The sequence below is a fragment of the Melitaea cinxia genome, chromosome 5 (assembly GCF_905220565.1).
Source record: "Melitaea cinxia chromosome 5, ilMelCinx1.1, whole genome shotgun sequence".
In the NCBI taxonomy this organism is placed as follows: Eukaryota; Metazoa; Arthropoda; class Insecta; order Lepidoptera; family Nymphalidae; genus Melitaea; species Melitaea cinxia.
The window spans coordinates 16,337,237-16,363,982 of record NC_059398.1 but is presented as its reverse complement, the minus strand read 5'-3'; the positions used below and the strand labels follow the sequence as shown (position 1 = coordinate 16,363,982).

Below are 26,746 nucleotides of genomic sequence, written 5' to 3'. Positions count from 1 at the left end.
AACGCAATAATAATAATATTAGTGTCACGAAGATATGCAACGTTTTTGTCGAACAACAGAGCCACCTAGCGTGTACTATAGAAACTACAAAGATTGTTACATTAATATCGATAGTATTATATTGCAAACTAGATGGCGCTGGAACGGAAATCTAAAGCTTTCGATTTGTTTAAACGAGTATATAAACGAGACTTAAGTTGCCAAAGAAGTTTCACTTCTGACATGTGTACTTTGTACGCACGCAACTTTTACTGTTTTAATTAGACTTTTAATAAGTGTGTTAATACAATGTTATTATTTTTGCACAAAATACACATTTAAGAAAAAAGTATGTATGTGGACTAGTCGTACAGTAAAATTTAATTGTTTTAATTGTTTAGTTAATTTATATTTGACTTACTTTATGTGTATTTGATTACGCCTAAGTTCAAAAGAATCTAATTTTTAATCAATTTGTATCTATCTGTATGTACGTATTTTTGTACGTCCCCTTGTAATATACAATGGTCATATTTAATAATGAAACGAAAGATTATAGAAAAAAAAATAGATAATTTCTTAAATATTTAAAAAAAAAAAATGAATAATAATAATATTTGTTTTTATTATTTTGTACATTGTAAAAAAAAAGAAAGTGGTGAAGAACTATGTGTTTCTTAAAAATTAATAAAAAAAGTTAGGTATGATAGCTACGGCTTATGAATATGCTTGAGTGTAATAAGATTTAATGGGGACCAAAGTATATACCTAATTGACATGTTTTGTTAGAGATTCAAAGCTGTTTCAAAAGTAGGTTAAATTAGGAAAACGAGTATGAATATTTATTAGACGTGACGCACTATGTAATTATCTCTATGTATTTATTAATAAAATAAAATAATAATAATAATAATTCTAAAATAGTAAAGGTTTGCTTAAATTTAAAAATAAGAAAAAAAGTATTATTTGCACGAAATTTAAAATATAATAGTAAACATACATATGTACACAACAGTCCTGTTCTTTGCTATAAATATTCTGTCAGTTTGTGTTCTCGAGGTGTTCTCTTACGCTAAGCGTTACCAGATTTTAAGTACTGGTACTTATGTTAATCTTAATTAAAATAATATTATATATTTACAGCAAACTGTAATTAATTTTAAGCTGTCGCAGCCACTTTAAACATTTTTGCTTTTAAGGAACTCACCACGATTGTCACAATGATAACGATCGATGTATATAGTTGCATATAATAATTAGTAAAGGCCCTGTTTCATCAATTGTGGATAACGCTATTTGACGGATGACACAATCTGACAGTAAAAGTTATTCATTATTCTTTTTTACCATCGAATTCTACTATATTTATGAGTTATTCCTATTCGAATATATTAATATTAAAGTTGCAGTGTTGTCATTAATTGAAGAGAAACAAGTCTTACTGCCTATTCTACCTCCCGATTTCAAGTCTATTTGTATCGTCATCCGTCAAATTCCAATTGTTATTCACAATTGGTGAAACAGGCCCTAAGTATTAGGCACCTGGTCGGCACCATATGGTTGTATATCGTTACTAAAAAGTGTCTATAATAAGAGGCCTTTAACATATCCAATAAATAGACTATCTATTCATTGGATAAAGAGCTTAATATAAGCAAGTCGACTCTGTTATTTATAAATTATCAAGCATTTCTGTAGTAATTTCTCTTAAAAATTGTCAAGCAGAAAATTAACGCTAACTGTAGACAATACTTTAAGCTTCTAGCTGAATACACATCCGCCTTCTGTGATGTAGACATTATAATAGAGATCTGTCGTGCGTGCATCACGATAAAACTGCCGAATGTAATAATAAGTCTTTTTAGTTTATTTAGAATTATCCTAATATAGGGCTATATTTTGACTTAGTTAACTTTTTTTTAATTCTGAAAAAAAAAACTTGTTTAATGTGTTTTTTGAAGTTACACTTCTTTTGGCGCGTAAGGGAAAAATGATGAGAGTATGCGTCACGCAACGTCACGACCGACACCCTGATGTGAGCTAGTCAACGAAGAAGAAGTTAACAACGTGAAGTTAGCTAGGCAATGAAGTATAACTTCTTACCTGCGTACATAAGTACACACACTTTTTTTACTGTAGTGGAGTGTTTTTAATGTGGTTTACATTGCACGTAAAGTATATAATAATAAGAAAGTCTAATAACATTAAGTAATGATATATGTACGTGTCACCAATATGTGTCAAAACACAAAACGCCAATTTTTTTTTTTTGAAAAATAAAATATAAATGTAAAAAAAAAATAACCATGTGCAATCTAAATTTTTCTGAAGCACGGTCTAATTGAAGTATATTTGTAATGCAATGGCTGTGTTGTCAATACTATGAAATAGTTTAAGAAATTTTAGTAACTTTTATATTTTATTAAATGTCACTACACATTTGACATTTTGTAAATTTTAAACATATTTATCATCTGTGTATTTTTATTTTTAAGTAATAAGTGATCCGTCTAAGCACGTGTGCTCTCATATTTTTAAACATAAGTTTAAGATATAATTAAAATAGAGATGTGAATGAAGACTATTGATAATATATCGATTAACATTTTTAATTTTACTTAATATAATTGTAATCATATTTAATACACATATTTTAGTGTGATTTTTATATAACTTTAAACACACACCTAGATGTCGAGTGTCGCTAGAATAAATAAAACTCACGTCGTGAAACACAGATAATTTATTTAAGAAAATGTAGTAACATTTATATTTTTATTCAAATTAAATTTTTCTTAAATTAAAGGAAGTTTTATTTAATAATTACGTACAGTAAAAATTTTAATATTTCATAATGTTACATTTTAAAATATTAGGAAATTCTACAATATTTCAAAATGTAACACGTAATCTCTTTAAATAAAGTACTAATTTGCTTAATGATTTTGTGAAAATATGAAATATATGAATATAAACAGCCATTCAAAATCATACATATAATTTTATAATTATACTACTTGATTTAAAATAGTTTTATACGAACAGTAATAAACTTAATACAATATATCTTATTAAAACAATTTAATTATCTAAAGCTGACACTTAATTGACTAGTAAATGCTTAAATAACTAAAATATTGCTTAGACAATCAAACGTTAAGAGCGCTAAGTTTAAAATGAAAGAAAATCCTGTGCACTATAATTCAATTCTCTTAACGTCATAATAGTTTTAATAAAATATCATTTAACACTTTAATATATTCCTTACTAATTTTGTACTTACGGATAAGGTGGGTAAAAATATATTTAGTATTAACTGTGATACAAAATTACCAATCGATATTCGATAAATATAGCACGCGTACATCACTATCATTCAAATTAAAGTTACATTTTTGAAATTAAAAACTTTAGTTTCTTAACATGTACTTAAACAAATATGGAAAATAAAATTAAGTTAGAATGTTAAAGCCACAAACATTAATTATATTTATTTTACTTAGTAACAATAATAATATTAGAATTTAAATAAAAAAAAACACGATTTTATTTTTATAAATAAAATAATATAGCACCAATAAAAAATCCAGTGCTTGTTTATTTTAAATTATAATTACAATTATTAAAAATTATATTTACGGAATTATCATTATTTTTTTTTTTAATTTACAAAGATTTAAAACATTATTCTACAGATCTACTTACTTATCTTAAAAGATACAGCATCTAGGATAAAAATTAAAATTTTATTTTAAGACGTTGGTGCTTTAGTGCTTTAGTTTAAGCGGTTTCTCGTCCCTTGTCCTGTGTCTTGATGCAGTGCGCCAACCATAATGCGAGGACTATTCCTATTACCTGGATGTAAGGAAAAGTGATTGTAAAAATTTGGCGAAGGGCATTTCGGAGAAAATTTAATTTGACAAATATTTGTGTAGGATCGTTGTCTTGATGTTTGTGTTTGTATTATGTTTTTGAACCCTCTTAGGTTATATTTGGGGAACGTAATTTTCATTAAATGGGGGGTGCCTTTCACGTTATAAAAATACATTTATAAAAATTTATATTTTCATTATGACTTCCTAATATTTACGAACAAAACAAGTATTATGAACGTATATTTAAGGGTTTTGAATCTAGAAGAGATGTCTTAACATTTATTAATGGGATTATAGGCTCTTTTGTAAAATTAGGTATTTTACGACCACTGACTTTTTCTCGCCAGACCGTTAACAGACCCATAATCCCTAAATTGACATGGTTCAATTGAACAGTAATGCTAAAAAGAATGCTAAAACCCAAAACTTGACGTAAAACCAGACCTTTGAAATTCTGAAACGTATTAGTATAAGTAAAGTATCACTTCTCCCCACTACCTTCATCACCACCTACCTCCAAAAAGCAGAAGAGGATCCCGCAGACGATAACAGTCATGCCAGCGCTGTGCACGGTACTGAGCACTTTGTCCTCGCAGCCCTGCTGGTAGTATTTGTTGAGCGAGATGCAGTCGGAGCGCTTGATTTCGTCGGCGCGCTCGCTGCCGTCGGGCGGGCAGCAGCTGAACGAGGGGTTGAGGCGCGGTTCCGAATTCACGTAGTTGTCCGGACCGGTGACTCCACAGCACTCCAGCTGGAGGCCGTTTTGGGTATGTTAAATTTTTTATATCATGTTAGAAATTTTTAACTTAGATACAGGAAATCTCCTACTCAAAATCTGGAACAGCCCGACTGGGGGTAGTACCTCAACCTTAAAGAAGATCACGGCTAAATTATACTGCTTTCAAGAAGTGTTGTGTCCCTATTGGTGAGTAAGGTGACCAGAGCTCCTGGGGGGAATTGGGGATAGAGTCGGCAACGCACTTGCGATGCTTCTGGTGTTGCAAACGTCTATAAGCTACGGTAATCGCTTACCATCATGTGAGCCGTACGTTTGTTTGCCGACCTAGTAGCATAAAATAAAGTCCTCTATAAAAACTTAATAAACCGCGATAAAATCGGAAAAAAGTTGTTTCATTGTAACGAGTAAAATTCGCCTAAACATAGAAATCAAATAACTTGCACATTCCCTATTATTATGACAGCAGACCAAAGGCATGTCAAGTACTTTTATAACGTTTCAAAGTTAATAAAACGTACGAACATTAAAGTTTTAAAAGATATATTGGGATCAAGTTGTACTTAATGTCTTCTCGAAGCTTGTTATTGATTCATATGATACTTAAATGGAAATCTGATGCAATATTGTAGCCATCGCTTGTTAAATTTGATCCTCTTCAATAATTTTGTTATCGATGTGTAAGTTATGTTGCAAACTGATTTCGTTGGAATATAACTTTGTGTTATAGCGATATTTTGCTAAGTACTTAGGCAATACCAAATACAGCTATATGAAATAATTTTAGTTACAAAGGAACAATGTACTTTGTAATAGGTTCAAACGTCATCACCAGGTCGCTATTGTAGTTGAATGTGACCAACTCAGTAGGAAATATACACTTTTAGATACACGAAGAATTACGTTAAATCCTGAGCATTTATCTCATCTTGATTTCATTAGTCTCAGATCATTTTTGATGTATCCATCTTCAAAAAATCTATTATGCCCTGCGTTTCCTCAAAAAAAAAAAACTTACGCTGCTCTGAACGCGGTCCCAGAACTCCCTGTAGGTTGAGTCCTCCTCACGGGTAGACTTGTTCTTGATGAAGGAGGCTCGTAATTGGGTCTTCATGGTGCCTTCGATTTGCGGACGTAAAGCAGCAGCTGCGATACCAACCGACAGCTCCAGTAAGATAATGATGATGAGAAGTCCAGCGAACTAGAAGAAATAATGATGAAAATTTTATAATGTTCAGAAAATAGGTGCAAGTAACGGTCAATTTGGTTGAGTTTACTGTCTTAAATACAAATTTTAATATTATTGTTGGTGGATAGGGTTTGAGTATTGGTTTATAAGAATGAGGCTTAGTGGTTGTAGATGGATTTACCCCAGTTCACTTCAGCAAAATTTAAAATTTTAAAATGTCCTAATAGTATACAAAAAATATTTCATTTTTACGTATAGGATTAAATTCTAAAGTAATGTTGCTAACTTAAAATTTCAAATTATAAAGACTTTTGAACGATGTAAGCAGAAGATATTTATAGATATTTGTATATCAGACATTTCTGCACATATTTTTTTAAAAGTACAGAAGTTTTCAAGTTAAGTTAAAAGTCAGAAGTACTCAAGACTTTTTTTAATTTCTATTTCCAAAATATTACATCTATGTTCGATAACTTACAATATACAACAGTTTAGGGCTCTCCTTCCAAGCACCGAAGCAACCGAACGCAGCCACAATGATAATGAGGACACCGATAACGATCAGAACTATATCCGTCTCGTGACCAGTCGTCTCCATACCCGCGAACCCCTTGATCACGCCCATGTCCACGCATGCCGCCGCTATGATCACGATGCCCAAGATCTATAAAAGATATTTACAGATATTTTAGTGTGACTTATTTTTCCCAAATCTGTAAAGAATGGTGTATTCTTGCTTTGTAATAGGATTTCTCGCTTCGATAAGCATGAAGTCTTGTAGTTTCTTAGTAAATTCTTATAACTAATAAATTGCTTTACGCCAAGAAATAATTTCCTTGGTGTCTTCTTGGTGTTTCATCTATGTATATAAATAAAAACGAATCGCTGAAATAAAACAGTACGCATGTGCATAATTTCCCAATAACTGCATTGAATATGTTATCGTTTTTTTTAGCTCTTTATTGAAAGTATAAATTTGAAACAAAAGAAAAATGATATGGAAAAACAAAGTTTGCCAGATTATCTATTTTTTAATAATTTAAAATGTTAAACTATCCATCAGCCTTTAAAAGTCCACTACTGGACGTAGGCCTGCTCTAATGTTCGCCACTCCATCAAATCCTGTGGCTTCTGAATCCAAATGTTAAACAGCCCACTACAATTGAAATACTTTTATTTAAAACCTCACATTGTAATAAAAATGTGTCACTACATTACCTACTTAACTATTTTCTCGTATTAATAAAAATGCAAATCTAATTATAGCGAGTAGAAATCGTTTGGAACATAATATTATTTTCATTACAATGTTTCTTGTGTGTCAGAAAAGTTGCATTATGTTAAACGGACTGTTAAATCTTATTAATATATGACATTGTATATTTTCTGAACTGAACTGTAATATAATTCCGTACCGAGAGGTCGCAAACATTAGAGATGTTCTCTATGATCCCTAATCCTTAATCTCTACCCCTAAAATATAATATTATAAACGTTAATGTAAGTTTGTTGTTACGCTTTCACGCGAAAACTATTTAACCGATCATCATGAAACTTTGTACACATATTTTTGGATGTATTAGAAGTGACATAGTATACTTTTATAAAAAAAAATAATGTGAGTGAAACCGCGGGTAAGAACTAGTTATTAATAAGCCACACATATCTACAGGCCTATAAATTGAAAATCGTTTTAGGTAGTAAATATATCAGAGAAAACTGTTAAATAAAACACATGTGTTGTTATGGTCATTATAACGACAAATTCAACATTAAAAGTAAAAGAAAGTTAAACAATTAGACGCCTGTTATAAAAAAAAATTCTCTCGAACTTGTATGCGTATATTTTAAAAGTTTATGTAAATTACAGAAACTTTGTCCACTGATCAAGTTTGTTTTCTAATGTTGTTTAATGTTGAAATTGTTTAGTTTGGACTAAACGCCAAAATGTTATGCAACCTAGTGTGATAATCTTGCGCATTAGACTTAGAAGGCAATAAATATCTCAATAAGACTAACAGTAGGTCAAAGGGCGTAACCATCGAAAACGTCCAAAATGAATTTTATTACTTTTTTGAAATTTGACTTTCTCGGTGATTTAGAATATCTTTGAAAGCAAAACGAATTTAATTTTTTGGGTAGTTTCAATAACGAAAATAAATACATGAAACACGAATTTCAAGGTAAAAAGTAACTTAATTTATACATTGAATTTTTTTCATAAAAAGTATCTTATGCTACTTTTAATACCCCCAAGAATATGTGGACAAAGTTTCATGATGATCGGTTGAGTAGTTTTCGCTTACATTCACATTTATAATATTAGTAGGGATTACTTGTAAAAATAGTAACGTCGCGGTCAATTTTTGATATGATATTCAAAAATGTTTAGAATTCCTAATGTGGGTAACACAAAAATAAAAATCTTAGATATTAAAATAGTAACGTATTTTTTATATGTGTACCTGTTACAAAATTGTTTTTGTGCAAAGTTGGACTGAATTATGTGTTTGTTATATTCAAAGACTTTCTGATAGTATCAATGGATAATTTATCGTCTATATGTGTGATTCTTTATGGCTTTTGATCCAGTGCTTCTGAGAGTACGTAAAAATGTCTGCATATGGTTATTATAAACACCTAACAATGATCAATCGATCCATCTGTATCGAGGTTAAAATTCTAACACTTCTTCCGTTTATGGGAAGTCTTTGCCCCATAGTGTAGTCGGAAATTCGAAGACTGTTTATTTTTTCGAATAACCTGTTGATGCAATTTGTATTGAACTTGATTTCTGCTCCAGGTGTTTGATTTCCGTCCAGACTGGGGTGTAGACAGGGGAGCATATATTCACAAAAAAATTGTAGTATCGGCTGAATGTTACGTAAAACCCAGGAATTGAATTGTGTACCTTAAAAAAAGACCGTGTGTGTATAATAAAGAAATTTATTTGTTTTAATTGTGTACAATCCAGTTAACATTTCATATTCACGATATTTCATAAAATTTCAGGCTGACCACTGACAGACATTGATGATATAAATAACTGACTATTTGAATGACCGTCCCAATTAACATTCACGCTTAGCCCATCCCATGCTATGGTTAATGTTTACGAGCCACGCCATCACTTGCCACAAGGAGGTCGATGTGTAAATGGGTCAACTCAAACAACGATGACCTAAGAAAACTTTGCTTTATATAAAAATGAGTTGTATTGCATATTAATTATCAAGAAAAAAGGTAGTGCCCTTGTACGTAGAAAAAGTGGTTATGACAAAAACCAAAAAAAGGCAGGGAATAATATAAAAAGAATTATTCTAAAATTGAGACATAAGAGTACAAAGAGTTCAAACAATAAATAAAAAGTTTGAACATGTTTGAAATCTACGCTGAGATCTCTGATCTAATACGAAGTGAGTTAGTTGTTTAAAATGTTATTCTTGCTATGAACACAATTGTTTTTTAAACAATTACCATCTATATCTATACAAATAAATGAAATTGGAGTGCCTGTTTGTATTAATAAATTAACCGCTTTTTACTAAATGCAGATGAAAGTATACACTGTACATATACCAAAATAATATTTTTTACAATTTTAGTCTGTCTGTCTGCCTGTTTGTTTGTTCTGGCTAATGTCTGAAATGGCTGGACCATTTTGACGGGACTTTCACTGGCAGATAGCTGATGTAATAAGGAACACTATTTTGTACTTTCATTTGAGAAATTTATTTATTTTATATTTCTGCGAACTGAACAACAACTTTTTTTTTGTAAAATTTAACGCAGACGAAGTCGCGGGTACAGCTAGTTATGAATAATAAGATGCCGCCGAACATCAAAATTGAACACAATCAAAACCACGACAGATGTCTAGTATCTAAATAAATACATTATCAATGTGAAATTTAACATTTACATGAGAATGGATTGACCAATACGACCTATGTACAGAATGCGTTGGTGTATCGTGGGTTTCGGAGCAGCAAAGGAAGTTCCTTTCGATTTTATTTCAAAACTGACTTGTGACTGAATAATTTGTTCTATGAAATTTTATTATTTAAATTTCAAATTGGGGTAGTAATCCTTACTAATATTATACATGCGGAAGTAACTCTGTCATCTGTATGTCTGTCTATCACGCTTTTACACCAAAACTACAGAACCGAATTGAATGAAACTTGGTACACAGATAGTCTAGAGCTGAAAAAGGACTAGGCTACTTTTTAACGCGTAAAAGGGGTGTAAGAGGTTGAAAAGTTGCGATAAAAAGTTGTATGGAAGTATTGTTATTTTTAGAGCTAGAAGCGTGAAACTTATTTTTTAGCCTGTTGATTCGATATAAATAAATATGACATTCAAACAAAACGCTCGCACTATGCTTCAATTAAAAAGGCGACCTTCAACAGATGCATAATATGTCATCCTGGTAAAGAGCATTCATTAAATCTAATCCTATTGTTGGAAAACATTTATGGCACCAGCGTGTTGATAGAATACACCAAACGCTGAATATATTGTTTTGAAATGTGCCTATCGTCTATTTCTGACTGGCGTTTATGGCTTAATTTATTGATGTGAAGACTGAAAAGTATAAATGTATATAAATATTTGCTTTGTGATAAGTAGGTGCATACGATCGGTTTATTGATGATTAGCCGTTTCACACGCGACAATTCGAGGGGAAAAATAGCCTATAAGTCTTCCTCGGTAAAAGGGCTATCCAACAAAAATAATTTTTCAATTCGAAATTCAGATTCAGACAGATCAGATCAGATCTTTCTTTATTTATTTTAGCTATGGATACGTTACTATGTGCTTATATTATTATCTTATGTACTTTTTTTTATCTATATATCAATTTTGGTTCTATTTTTTACGTCTTTTTTTAAAATATGTGTCACTTTAGCCTATTGCGGTCCACTGCTGGACATAGGTCTCCCCGCGCCAGACATCCCGGTTTTCCGCAATCCTCATCCAACCTACACCGGCAATCTTACTTAGATCGTCAATTTCAATATGTGCGTGTTTATTTATTTATTATCGGATTCTATTTAAGGGTAACTACAATTTAGTTAATAATTATTACGCAAACAAAACAATGAACGGAAGCTAGAAATGAAAAAAAAGTCATAAAAATTATTTTTGAATATTATTTCCATTTCTGTTATAAATAAAAATGACCATAAAGAATTCTCGTGATAGGTCGAGGATCGAGTCTTTTAGTAAATTGCTTAATTGACGCAATTTAGGTCTAAAGCGGGAATGATTTCATGATTGCGAGTATTTGAGAGCTAAGATCACAGTTTGCGGTTGAAGGACGGAACATGTGCGCGTTGATGACTTAAATTGAATTATAAATTTACTACTCTAGACCTATATCTATACCTATATATCGTTATATGTCCCTAAATATATGATAAATGCTTACAAAACATACATTTCATGATAATGATTTTGTATCCAGTCAATTGATTAATGTCGTTATTTGGTCGGTTTTACTCTGATTCTTCTACGGATCTTAAATTTTTTTTCTAAAATTGCTTAAAGAAATGCCGGTCAAGCTTTTTCTTCAAGCCGATTCTTGAGTGTACTTAAACTTTCTTATGAGACCTATAGCTAAAAGCAATGTCTAAGAATCATCAATTCCTGGAGAAACTCACACTTTCTTTGCTAATTTTTAGAGGCAATCTTCCTTTACCCATATTTAGATCTCTCCTGCTTTTGGTACCCACTTCAAGTGTAGTAGTAGGAATCATCATTTGACCCGTTTGCTAATTCACTATGTGTTTCCATGACAAAATTATAAGGAATTAAATATTTAAACCATGACAATTTGTAAACGACCAATAACAGTTAAGAAATGTTACATTTTACATTAATAAATACAGAAATAGCTTAAAGTAACAACACGAGCCTTAAAGATATATCAATCAATTATTCACAGGTCAGTACATGCTGCAGTAACCCGGTCATCGGTTGGTCGATACCGAAGGGCCGATTTGAAAATTATTCTAATAACGAATGTAGGTTAATACAGAAGCCATTTCTTACTAACGAAGCATTTGTTCACCTATAACTGACCTCTTTTCTGTTAATAGCTGTTGTAAAGATGGGGTCAAATAATTATAAATGTGGTTATTTTTGAATTTATATTGCGTTATTTTACTTGGGCAGATCTTAGAGAAATGATATAGAGGCAATTACGTTTATATTAATTTTGTATATTTTGTAGGGCTTTAGGTTACCGTGGTTCAATTGTTGGACAATCTGGTAGAAAATTATATGTTGGTACTTGGTAAAGATATTTAGATATAGACAAATGACTCCATTCTCTTTTACAGCTGGTTCAATTAATACTTAATAAGTCCATATCAAAAGTGATTGTTACTAATAGTCACACTATGTGTATATTGGATATCTCAGATAGAAACATAAATTAACATTTCTATTATTTTAATACATAAATTTTATCTGCGTACATAAAGGTTCATGTATTTGATGTTTTATCTTGGGTCTATACTGATTAGGCTTTTAACACTGGGCAGATAACTAGACATTCATATTTATTCGTCCAGTAGTCTAAGAGTTAGGATGAAGTTATATAGCCCTTAATTACCGAACAACCAGGCTTTAAAAAGTAATATATTTTTTATAGGATTTGTAAATCACGTGATGCAAACAAAAACTTAGTATTATGTTAGTTGAGATTAAAACGATCATTCCTTGTCTATAAAAATAAATGCCGAATAAAGTCGGTTGTGTAAAATGTTCTTCAAAACAATTTAAGGGACACGTATTGATCAGAATGTAAAGTTATATATCAGGAAGTGATCGTGTATTAAATATTCTTCGTATGTTACTTATTTTTATACTACACCAAAATGGAACCATAATATTAAATAACAAAGACTATATTTATATGTACCTACTTAATTTACTTAAATTTATGTAATAAATCGGTCGTGTATTCATTTAGTTATAAATTTCGACTTTATTGTTAGAGCAATATGAATGATTTTGCCTTGATGTTTGTGTCTCTCTAAGAGTCAAATTCAATAACCTTAGCTTTACACTGTCATTTATATTCCATAGGCCTATCTAATGTCACGATTAGATTAACAACGATATTATTTCTAAAGACATTTTTTACTTTACTTTTTGTGCCTTAAAGTTTTTTTTTCCAAATTTGCAATATCATTTACGCAGTAGGAATCCTTAATATTGAGGCTTTAGATTTAGTAAAGTTACTATTAAAGTAGTAGATAAAAGTCGAGATAGTTCAACTTCTACACCTACAGTATCTACCTTCTAGTGGAGACGGGCAATGGATTGACCTCTAGCCCTTCTCTTTTTAAGAAGCGTTTCACAGAAGTCCATTTATAGGCTTTTTCAGTTTATGTTTTTTACCAGAATGGACACCAGGAACGCCTTCCGGTTGGACTGACGATCTACGTAAGATTGCCGGTGGTGGCTGGATGAGGATTGCAAAAAACCAGGATGTTTGGTGCGCACTTGAGGAGGCCTGTGTCCAGCAGTGGACTACGATAGGCTGAAGTGAGTGAGTGAGTTGACTAGTTCAAAAATAGTTCATATTATTTTGGCAAATGTCACGTAGGATGGAGAAAACACATGAATCAGCATTTTGTATTCTTTAAAAATAGTAGAGTAATTATTTTTTGGGTAAATGGGAACAACGCTAAAATATAAAACATAGTGCTAATAAATCCAATCTTCGTTAGTAATATACATGATACTTATTAATAAAATGTTAATTTTAATTGAATTGATTCACCCTGTATCTTCCCTCTATCAGTCATAGGTCATTTTCTCCATCTAGGAGAAGTGTCGGAGCTTATTCTACCACGGTGCTCAACTGCAGGTTGCTGAATATATTCCCTATTCGTGACGATCGCTATTAGGTGTATCATAACAGTCGGGATCGACTGCTTAACGTGCTCTCCGAACCCCCGAGAGAGACCCCACAAGGACAGACAACATCAGACAACAACAAATATCTATTTCATTATATTTCAAAAAACTAATTTCAAAACGAATAATGATTGTTGTTCATTTTTTTAAATTAGTTTCTCGATGGTTTCTCAAAATAGATTGTTCATATTGTATATAATGTATGCAAGTTGGTTAAACATGGATAGCCATAAAAATATCTTCGTGACTATTGTTTTAGATATTTAATTGCTTACTGACATTAGTAGAAAATTAGGTTTAAGTTTATTATTGTTTTCATAGAAATGTGGTGTTACTGGACATTTAGAAAAATAAGTGGATAATATTACGAGTAAACTTAAAAAGGGATTTTAAAGAAATTTATTTAATTACATTACATTAAACAAAACATAGGCCTTTATTTATTTATTTATTTATTTATTTATTTATTTATTTATTTATTTATTTATTACAGTTTACATTTATTGCACTTACAGTTTACAACCAAGGCGTACAATAAACAAGCATAAATTAATAACGCTACAACAAATACATTAAAGAAATAACAATTTATCCTATAATATGAGTATACACATTAACATAATTCTAAATACTTAAAGCAAGATTTAACAAATTCAGACGAATTCATAGCGAATATATCAATACTACTATTGGAGGCCAACATATTATTAAGTAAGCGAAGGGCTGACTGCGTTGGGGCGCTCCGAGCCGCTTGCGTCCGCACATACTCCACCGCGAACAGCGGCCGGGAGCGCCTCATGACCGTACAGCGCGGTGCGCATATACCACATGCCCCCAATGTCGTAGGGTTATCTATTTTATTATTTAGTAAATGGTAGTAGTGGAGCACAAGGGCACACTTTCGACTTAGCTCAAGTGTATCCAAGCCCACCATACCATTCACATAAAGAGAGGGATGCAAATAAGGATAGTAACCATAGAGTTTAAAGAACAAATAACGGGCAAACTTTTTTTGCACTCGCTCAACTCAGGTTTTATAAAGTTTTAAAGGCCTTGTGATGCTGTCCTTAAATTTTGTAATACTCGTATCCCTAAAAGCTGTAATCCAAACTAGAATTTTCAAAGTTCCATTCTTATTCCACTTTTTGGTCCTAGTATCGTTACTTAGACAAAACCATAAAATTCTTGAAGTATGGAAATTGTTCTAGTTAAGTAATATAATAAAACAACATTGTAAAATTACCTACAAAACTATCAAGAACAGCGTACAAAACACTATATTTAAAAGGAATTTAATCTGTATTATAAGATTCCTTACTAGTATACATACTTATAAAAATGACCAATCAGTGACTCATGTGATCTACCCACTTAAAGACAATGGAAAAATACTTGAATTTCATGTATTCACGAACTAGCGAGGAGTAATTACCACCTTAGGGTGGATAATAAATGGAAAAATTGTTATAGAAAATTGATCACTATTAACTAGTAACTATTTTTCATTATTCAACTATAAGACATACCGTCACTTAAAACAATATTACTCACGTAGAAAACTGAACCCAAATTACGAGTATAAGTACATATTTGGAAGAATCATCTATTTATAATATTTATGAACCACATGTATTATTTTACCTTTTTTTTAAATTTCTTGTGATAAATAAAACGAGTCGTCCGTTCGAATAATTTTATTTACTTTTTTGGTTTGGCATATGAAACATAATAAAATATTTAGTATTATTGAAACTGAGCATGGGGTTTTGGTTTCGTCGCATTCTGTTTCATATTTGACTTCGTTTACGTCGTATAGAGGTTATGACAACAATCCTCGAAAATGGTGGAAAACACGAAATTAATTTAGACCTATTGAAATTCAATATGTGTTTACTACTAATTTACATAGACAACCCTACAATTGTCCACAATAATTTTATCCTGATGCAACTGTTGAACACAGAAATAATTTTTAGTTAATCAAAAAGATGTTAGGGTTGTGTAATTGAAGTGTTATATTTTCATGTAAAACGAGATATTTATCAAGTGTGCTATCGGTTGAGTTGCTAACACTTTACCGCTCAAACTTAATGTCTTTTACGTAGAAAAGTTTTTTTTTTAAATATAACTAGGTCGCAAAGGCGTACTGCTCACCTGATGGCAAGTGATTATCGTAGCTTATAGACGTCTGCAACACTAGAAGGATCCTAAGCGCGTTGCCGACCCTATCCAAAATTCCCTCCAGGAGCTCTGGTCACCTTACTCACCAACAGGAACGCAACACTGCATGACAACAGTTAACATTTAACATTTAGCTGTGATCTTCCGTAAATTCTAGGTACAACTACTCAGTCGAGCTGTTCCATATTTTGAGCAGGAAATTTCCCGCTGTGCCCTACGTCAGTTACGTCCTGGTCGAGACTATGAACATATATTACATTCCAACAGTTTTTAAAAAATCATAAGTCAGGTGACATTAAGGTCCATCACTTTGGAAGATATTTTCTATCCCGATTGACCTGATTTCGGAGCTGGAGACACGTATCATAAAATATTCATAATGATATATGGCGTATTAGGTTATTATATACATTATATTATATATCTTTATTTATAATATAACTTGTAACGACAGTCATTTACTGGCAATAGAGGTAAAGACTAATTTTATAAACACAGAAAAACCGAACGTGTTAGTAGTTAAACGTTTTAGTATTATCGGTTTTAACACATGTATGTATGTGTAAGTTATACTTCGTTTCCTAATAATTAGTACTGGTACTTATTACAAAGAACTTTCGTGCTTCAGTTGTTTGTTTCTAAATCGCTTATAGCTGCTGTATTTATTAAAAGGTTAAAGTTCGATGGATTAAAAAATTCCAACAATAACAACAGACAATAGTACAATGTATTGTAAATGTTGCACCCACTCACCCTAAAACGACCTCGCTTAAACCATCAATTCCCTATAGAATAACACGTATATAACACCGTCCATTTAAAATGTCGTTACGTAGTGTATGATTAATGGTATAAAGTAAGGATATTTCCATTTCAGACGGGTTACATCTTGCCCATAGTACATAGAATATACGTACTATACAACTCGATTCGGAAGTTGATTTAAGGTTTATTGATCGTATTATAAGATGCAATTAATTTTGGTTGGATTATGTATATATAATGACTCAGTTAAAGGTATATGCGTTTTGGATGAGTAATCAAGTTGGAGATACATGCATAATAGAACTTGTAAAACTATCGGAATGTACATGGTTAGCAATTATACACAGGAAGTAAAGAGACTACAGTAAACGCGGTGATGCTATGTTTCATTGAATAATAATAACTACAAATAGTTCATATTATATAGTAAAATGGACAGACAGTCCTGTTTTCAGGATGGTGAAATATAAACCTTCTAATCTTCGAAATAATGCTCCGAAAATCTCATTGTGTTTGTTAGATTTAATATATTTTCTCTCTGGCATATTAATAATAAAATTGTACGATGTCCTATTCTATACATTTGGATTTTTTTCTGATGAAAAAAATAATATACTTTTTGGTTGGTTTATTAGCTCCAAAGTTACAGATTGTATAAGATCCAAATAATTTAAGCCCCAAAATGCAGACAAACTTTTGAATATATGTCTCAAATACATCAATAAAATAGACAATCGCAAACTTGTCTAAGTAAAATGTAAACTGGCAACCCTAAAAAAAGCTTAGACTTTAGCCTCTTTTGTTAGTCCTATAAAACTGGATCAACCTTCACGCATCGTTTAATATATCCGGAACAAACACATTGTTATACAATTATGCACTGGATGGAATTGTTTTACATAAATTATCCAAAAGGAATATTAACTATTTAATCACATTGTAATATGAAACTATGACCACTACGGCGTTTTTATTTTAAAAAAAATTTATTTTTTTGTTGATTGATAGTTACAGTAAATGTTAATGCAAAAGTTATCATTACAAGTGATCGGCAATAAACATTATAATAATTAATGAAATAATCAAAATTGACTAGCTTTAGCTTTGTTGAGAGCTATAAAATCAAATACCAAGTTGGTGACACAATTTGTTAATAATATGATATAGATAATCCTAACAGATTCCTCTGTAAGAAGTAAGTGTAAAGAAAATTTAAGAGAAAATATTAGTGGAAAAAAGGAGCAGCAGCCTGGCTATCCACTGCCTGCCCATTGTACGCTTCAGCCTGTAATATCCCACTACTGGACATAGGCCTCTTTCCCCATGTAGGAGAAGAATCAGAGCTTAATTCACCACGCTGCTCCGTTGCGGGTTGGCCCATTGTACATTAAAGTAAAATTCAACAGCTCAAATTTTTCCACCGGGTTCGGTAGTCTCGGGTTCGATTCCCGCACATGACAAACATTTGTATTGGCCATACAGATGTTTTCCGTGGTCTGGTTGTTTATGCAGTCCTTGTGGGTTTTTCCGCCGTCCCTCGGAGAGCACGTTAAGCTGTTAGTCCCGGTCGTTACCATGTAAACCTGATAGCGATCGTCACTCATAGTAGGGAATATATCCGTCAGCGTGGTGGATTAAGCTCTGATCCTTCTCCTAAATGGAGAAAGAGGTCTATGCTAGCAGTGGGATATTTAAGTGTTTTAATGTCTCACTACTGGGCATAGGCTGAAGCGAATTATTTTTTATTACTAAATTCATTACATTTAATGTTGAAGATATTTATTAGCAATATATACATAGCATTGCAGGAAACAATAATTAATGTTTAAAAAATTGTCAACAAGGGAAGATTCCAGTCGTTGTTTCTATATCATCGCCTATAACCTGTAATAATCGTTAACACTTCCACCTTTATCGAGAATCTTCGTAAATTGGAACCTGAATACATTACCAACATGATTGTACCATCGCGTGACTCAATTGAAGTCACGCCTTGATGTACGACTACTTGACGTGTTTCTGTTGTTCACGATTTACTGGAGTGACACTTTTCAGAAGCTTTTAATTAGGAAATGGGCCCTTTGAATGTAATGTCGCATTTGTTTTAATAATTTAGTTTTGGAATTTTCATGATGATATGTAATTGTGTGTCACGTTTCTTGTATATACACGAATATATGTATAGTTAGTATAGTTAGTATTTTATTTCATAGTAACATGGATTAAATACTGAGGCTCTGTATAACCTTGAATGGGGTACGCCTTATATCGTACCGTATCTATAATTTCTGAAGTGACAAAATTTAAAATATAGAGATCCCATACGGCCTGTAAGAACCAAATATCATTAGGTCAGATTACCTGTTACAGTTTCAATATAAGAGTATTTACGTTAGCTGTATACAAAATATGTGTAGGTTTAAACAAATAAATGCAATAGTTACCTATGTCTTCTAATGATAAAACACGCTGAAATTAATATTTACAACGTCCAGTATATCAAAACCTATTTATAATATTACACTTCCTATTTTTACATGGAGAAAGAGACCTATGCGCAGCAATGGAATGTTTTTAACCGACTTTCAAAAAAGGAGGAGGTTCTCAATTCGACTGTATTTTTTTTTATGTATGTTACATCAGAACTTTTGACCGTGTGGACCGATTTCGACAATTTTTTTTTAATCGAAAGGTGGTGTGTGTCAATTGGTCCCATTTAAATTTATTTGAGATCTAACAACTACTTTTCGAGTTATATCTAATAATGCGTTTTTACTTGACGCTTTTTTCGTCGACCTACGTTGTATTATACCGCATAACTTTCTACGGGATGTACCGATTTTGATAATTCTTTTTTTGTTGGAAAGAAGATATCCCAAGTTTAGTACCATGATAAGGAAACCAGGATCTGATGATGGGATCCCAGAGAAATCGAGGGAAACTCTCTTCGAGGGGAACTTCTTGAAAATCTGCAATACCTTTTTACTGGGTGTACCGATTTATATAATTTTTAATTTAATAGAAAGCTGATGTTTGTCATGTGGTCACATATAAATTTTATTGAGATCTGATAACTACTTTTTGAGTAATCTTTGATAACGCGTAGTTACTTGACTAGTTTTTCGTCGATCTACGTTGTATTACTCATCGATGTAATTGAAGTCGGTTTTTTTTCGTTTGCGAGCAAACACAATTATTTTTAATTAGGTTCACAAATTGAATGATACAATATAAAAAAGTTCACGTGTGCAACAAATTTGAAAGACGTACAATTTTCATTCTTATTACAGTGAACATTGCATGCTATTACAGTGAACACAGCGCAGCAGCACAGGCTGAATCGAGATATTCACTAATATGCTTATATATTTATTTTAAAAGTATTTCATATGTACTTTTTTATTCGAATTTTTACCAGTTAATTTCTAGGATACCAACTACATTTACGAAAACATGATGCGGGAAACGAGATGGCATTACATGTGCTTGAACACTGAGACTACGTCATCCATTGTAGATCATGGAGTATGACGCATGTTGAATAATCGTAAACCTTACGTGATTCAGAATTAGTAATAATTCCGCAGGTGATTTTATGAGACATTAATATTTTACTGTGTGTTTTTATTATTAGTTGTTTTAGTATTAGTTGGACATATCAATAAAACTGTATTATTTTTATATTATAAGGTGAAACCTATCAATGGTTTTCTAAGTAAAAAATTGTCAGTCTGTCTGGTCATTCTATCTAATTCTGCTAAATAGTACTGCTTTAAAGGAGTGTTGTGTTCCTGTTGGTGAGTAAAATGGCCAGAGCTCCTGGGGGGAATTTGAGGTAGGGTCGGCAACGCGCGTTCCCAGAAACTTTCACCAATGTGATCGACACAGCGCCGTGAAATTATCGTGTGTACGGAACAATTATCGGACACCCAAAAAAAAATTCAAATTCAATTTTTTCAACTGTTTTCAAATTTCAGTTGGCCAAAAAAGGTCAGTCAGTCAGCTCAGCCTATTGCAGTCCACTACTGGACATAGGCCTCCCCAAGTTAGCGCCAGAAAAAAGTATTTGATTCAAATTATCGTATACCCAAAATTCATGCCAAAAAAGATGCTTGCTTTAAATTCATACAATAAATGTGGAGAAATCGTTGCGTTTCAGTATTTCGGTAGGACATACAGAATTGTCGTACAAATCGCGTACGATCCTAAATGGTGCGAAGGCATGAAATTATCGTCCGTGTACGATAATTATCGTACGTTTGGGATCACTGTCTATAGGCTACAGTAATCGCTTGCCATCAGCTGACCTGTACGCTCAACACAACCCAACACAGAATAATCCCAAGCGCGTTGCCGATCCTACCCCCAATCCTGGAGCTCTGGTCTCCTTACCAGCACAACTGACTTATAGGAACACAGCACTGCTTGAAAACAGAGTTTTAGCAAATTTATCGTGAATGAATAACAAAATAAAAGTAAAACTATAGGAAGGAGTCTTAACGCTTCTAAAACTTGCTGTATTTAATCACAAGGCCAAAAAATATATACATTGTACCGTAAAGAAATGCAGATCTATCATTATTATAGAGTTCGAACAATACCACAGCCAGCATTCATTCGTATGTTAGTCACCGGTTGATGTAAACAATTTAAACTCTAACTGTTAATAACATTAACTTCAGCAACATCCGGTTGCTAGATGAGCCTAACGAGTGCAAGCGGTTGGTTTTTGCATTATTTTTGATTAAAGCTAGACCTACTCTATTCTCGCAATTATGCCCATTTTAAATTTTGATTTCCTTTACTGATCAGTAGGCATTAATATTATTTCTCGGCTTATGATCCTGAGCATGATAAAATATAGCCTAAAACCTACTACAGAGATTCCATCTTTCGCAAAGTTTTAGTCAGTCAGTTTCAGTTTTCAATTTAAAATCAGATTGGTAGCGCTTTTAAGATTAACGCGTTGTAACGAGACTTTAAAATAGTTATAATATGAACAAAACACTATGATACTAAAGCGATGATAGATTTGATGATAATGGTACTAAAAAAATAAATTTGATGGAAGGAAGTAAAATAGTCGTTTAATTTGTTTAATTGTAGTTCTGCCGAATTTAAATACAATATTGTTACATGGCATATTATGCAGTACAGTACCGGTGTTACTACTAACATTTTACGTAAAATGTCTAAGGATTATCTTAATATTCTTTATTGACATATCTAAACTAACAATAAACTGTACGAAATCCTATTCCTATGCTTTGAAAAATCTTATTTGTTTTTTGTTTGGTTGGAAAGAATAAGACTATCTTGTAAATATGTCTGGTTTATTAGTGCCAAAGCTACAGGCATTATTACTTAGTATTAGATCCTAACAACTTATTAGTAATAAAATTGTAGGTACGTATAAATGTTAAGTGGGGTTTTTGTCTTATGAGTACTAAAGTGATTAGTAAGATAGATGTGTCAGAAATATACCTTTATACCTGTATAAATTAGTTGTAACACTTATTGAATTGGTATTTGCATCATCTATTGATGATATATCATTTTTTTTTCTTTATTTAAGGCCTGCGATCAGTCGCCTAGACTATAATCAGGTGTGTTGCAAGAGATTAGTGTTTCGAGAGATAGAGCCACTGCTCCATCTCTCCTTAGTAAGGCAGCACATCGGCTCTCTTGAGTCTTCTAATCTTGGATTTGGTTGCAGAAGCATACTGGATAACGGGTTAGGATGAGTTGTCAAGCGGTCCTTGTAGTTGGCTGAATATCGTTTTGCTTCATCCAAGATGATTGGGATTTCTAGGTACTCGTGAATTTCCGAGTTGCGAGCATACCAGGGCGCCGAGGAAAGTACCCTTAGAATATTGTTTTGGGCTCTCTGCAGGCACATAACGTTGGATTTGCTGGCTGTCGACCACAGTTGGATTGCATATGTCCAAATCGGTTTTATTATGGAACAATATACCCTCAGCTTGTTGGATAAGGATAAGGCAGACTATCTACCGAGGAGCCAGAGCAAATTTTTAAATCTTAGATTGATTTCATTGCGCTTCGTTTTTATATGATCTTTCCATATCATCCTCCGGTCCAGGTGAAACCCTAGGTATTTGACGCAGGTTGATTGCGGCAATGTGTCTGGGCCTAGGTTGACCGAGGGGCATGTTTCACGTCTTAGGGTAAATGTGATGTGGTGAGACTTTGGAGCGCTAATGATATATAATGACAAACAATATGATACGATTTAGCCTGTAAAACCACCTTTGTATTTCGCAATGGACAAATTCTTTGAAATGCGTAGAATAACTTCTACGCATACATGGTTACAGAATCTTGAATCAATTTTAATAGTTATAACTTTTGCTGTATAGCAATGTCAATAAATCTTTATTTTTTTTTTACATACATATATATTTAATATACATACTCTCTACCAGCGTCTGTGTTTCCCGAAAGCTATGACCTGGGGATCTTTAAGTCGCGAGTAAATAGGTTACTTCTAGGTAAACGTGCTCCATCTTAGACCGTCTTTTCACTTATCATCAGGTGAAATAGCGGTCAAACGCCAGCCTATCTATGTTTAAAAAAAATATTGAAGATAACCCTAAAGCTAAAGGCGTTTTTGAAGTAAAACTTCTTTACGCCCGCTTGATTTGGGGAGTAAGCTGGTGAATGCGCGACGAGAGCGTTACGAAAAGTATGATCGAGCGAGGTGAACGGAAGTTGAGAGGGAGATATAAGTTAGTGAAGATATAAAGAAAGCAAGTTACGTTTCTTAAGTTTTACTTCAGTCGTGTGATCTAAAGCACACTCGTTTTTTGTTTGTTTGACAATCGTTTGGTTTCCATTTTCATTACTATAGTACTGTAGTTTTATTGTTTAATTTCCCGTCCTTAGGTTCTTACTTTTCTCTCTGAGTTCTGCTTATAGAGTTCTTAGGACAGCTGCGATTGCTTGTTATTGATTTGATGTACATTTTATTTCAGTAATTTTATAAAAAAAAAAAATACGTATTGTTTTAGTAAGTACCATTTCAAGTCGTACAGATCTGATAAAGAACACGCTTTCTTACGCAACCTAGGTTATGTATGACCTTGTTTTATTTTACTTTAGAAGCATGCAAATTATTTGACTTGATTTTTAAGTAAATGAAACGAATTTATCAAATTTGCGGACATATTATAGTTACCAATCATCGATAAATTCAGGTGGCATTAATATTTTTAAAACAAGAAGAGTCAGAAAAGACTGTAATTTTAAATTATTCTGTTATACGTAGTACATTAATAAAATGCATTTCAGTTTAACGTGAAAATAAGCAATTGTAAGATGTATGGAATATCGTATTAATTTACATTTACATTTACAATACTAAATATTACTTGTATTAAATTTCTCGGTAATTATTTTAGTAGAATTATTCTTGTTATTGAATTTATTTTCGGCTCTTTCCGTTAACTTCAATATCAATCAATTCAAATCGATTGTGGCTTTATGTAGAGCTAACATGACAAATATGTATTGTTTAGTGACCTAGAAAAGGTAAACACCTAGTTGAAAACAATATTTAATTTATTTGAATTTATAAAGGTAATATATGCCACTATATAGTGAGGTAGAAATGTGAGATTTGTGATTTTTATGTTATATATCCCCGCACATGACAAACATTTGTATTGGCCATACAGGTGTTTGCCATGGTCTGGGTGTTTGTGCAGTCCTTGTGGGTCTCCCCACCGCGCCTCGGAGAGCACGTTAAACCGTCGGTCCCGGTTGTTATTATGTACACCTGATAGCGATCGTTACTCGTAGTAGGGAATATATCCGCCAACCCGCATTGGAGCAGCATTGTGGATTAAGCTCTGATCCTTCTCCTACATGGGAAAAGAGGCCTAAACCCAGTAGTGGGATATTACAGGCTGAAGCGTATATTATGTATCAAAGTGCATATCCATTTCCCTTTGTCACGCAATAACTTGAGTGACATTACAGATTTCATTTTTGAAGTAAAACTTTTTTACGCAAGACGAGAAGTAACGAGAGAGTAATGAAAAGTGTGATCGGGCGAGACGAACACATTTTCTTTTCCTCTTACATAGCCAGATATGTTTCGTATATAAGCAAAGTGCAGGCCTATTGTTCAGAAATTTAAATACAAACTGTATACAAAAAAATGAACTTGTCCTTTTTAAAGTTATCTTTAATAATACGCATTTGCTTGACTATTTGTTTTTCTTGTCTTCGTTGTATTACTTATCGATGTAATTGAAGTTGGTGTTTTTTCGTTTGTTAGCAAATAAAATTAAATTTCCCCGTATGTTACGTACATATACCATTCCCTTAGCATTACGTTACAAAATATACGTATTAGTAAAACCCGTAGGATTTTATATTTATATATCTTATTTAATAAATATAAATTAAGGAAACGTATGCCAAAATTCGATTGATCGATCAACATGTAATTTAGCTGGTTAATAAACACAGGAAAATAATGTATAAAGGTGAGTTGTTTTGATTTTGTACTCAATTCATAATTAATATTTCTTGTGAAAATAAACATACATTTAATGACATAAAAAGTTAAATTAAGTTAATTATATTTTTATATTACGCTTGTCGAGTATTGAAAGAAAAACTGTTTAACGATTTTTTTTTTTAATTAAAACGTTATTTTATTTTATTTTTTTAATTATTTATAATTTTCCTATTGTCTTTTTTCTGTACAATAAAATTTAATATATACAAGAATTATAGAAATTAAAGTTTATATATATGATATTATTAATCAGGGTTGTACATTTTCACAATTGCTATTGTTTATTGTTGCATTTATTATTTTCTTAAAAAAATTTCTTGAACTTTTTCTTAATCTATTAAATTACATAAATTATAAGAAAAATGACTACCATAAACAACACACTAAAGATTTTTTAAAATCTTATCCATAGAATCTAAAAAGGCAATAATCTAAATCTAGTTTTAATCTTGAAGACCTAAAACAGTAACTAAGGTCTACAAGACCTATGTATACTGTGGTCATAGCCTTCCTTCTTATGTGGTTATTCCGTTCTTGAAAGACATATGTTTTGATAAAAAAATTAAATTTTAATGTTAAATGTACGCTACAGTTATCGGTACGTATTAAAAACATTTATTTTATAAAATATATTTTTATTATATTTAAATTGATATTTCGTATATCGCAACCATTATTAATTATTTAATTTTAAATATTAATAAATCATTGCTATTTATGGATTAACTTCTTTATTTTGTCTAGTATTAAACTGATCATGTATTTATAATTCTTGACACAATTTAAAATTTATAATTGATATTAAAAATCTGTGTGTTTTGTTTTACTAAGTTCTCAATTTATTGTAAATTTCAAACAGATTTATCACAAAAAAAAAATTAATATGGAAAACAAAATATATTTTCTTAAAAATAATAATCACAACAATATCGTCCTTGAAATTTAAATATCCGAAGCTATAAACAGAGAGAGCTGTTCACGACGAGACAAAAATAACGCTCGACCTACTAACAAACTATAAGATAATGAATCATCATCTAAAATACTAAAATATTATAAAAAAAAATAGTACTCACCATAAACAGCGCGTTGAAAACCACCAAAAGATACTTTATACAATTCATTCCGCAGCCCTCCATTTTGTAATTTGAAATCACAAGAAATTCACAAAACTAATTCTAAATGTCGCGGGACTAAGCGTTCGAAATTTAAAACGTTTATTTTTTTATATATATAAACGCGTTCGCGTCGCTCTGTGCCTCGGCAGCTTGTGATTCGGCCAGGAACGGAGGCGTAATGTGGTAATTTTCGGCCTGTACGGTATTTAGTACTAGTGGTGTATATCGCGTGAGGGGTTGAAATCACGCACCTATACAACCTAATAAAATTACTTTGACCTCTAATTGTTCTGTCGTAAAGCGTGATAGGGATCTAATGAATTATTGGTCTCGGAACAAGCTATAGGTTATTGATCTTTTATTTACAGTGAGATTTTTTAGTTACATTGACGTTTTTATTAAAAAAAAAGGTGTGTTCGAATA

At 32.0% G+C, this 26,746-nt stretch overlaps 1 protein-coding gene across 2 annotated transcripts in view; it reads right to left on the bottom strand.

Annotated features, from left to right (window-relative positions):
• Positions 1–26,344, bottom strand: part of LOC123653730 (tetraspanin-6-like) — an 89,640-nt gene extending 63,296 nt beyond the window's left edge. The window contains exons 1-4 of one of the 2 annotated variants that reach the window (XM_045589716.1): positions 26,282–26,344; positions 6,258–6,443; positions 5,609–5,791; positions 4,369–4,605 (exon numbers count right to left, since the gene is read on the bottom strand). In XM_045589716.1, coding sequence (XP_045445672.1) covers positions 4,369–4,605; positions 5,609–5,791; positions 6,258–6,443; positions 26,282–26,344 — 669 coding nt within the window. Of the gene's footprint in view, positions 1–3,746; positions 3,835–4,368; positions 4,606–5,608; positions 5,792–6,257; positions 6,444–26,281 lie in introns of those variants that run through there. The other variant, XR_006743151.1, reaches the window with a different exon arrangement.
• Between the last annotated feature and the right edge of the window lie 402 nt (positions 26,345–26,746).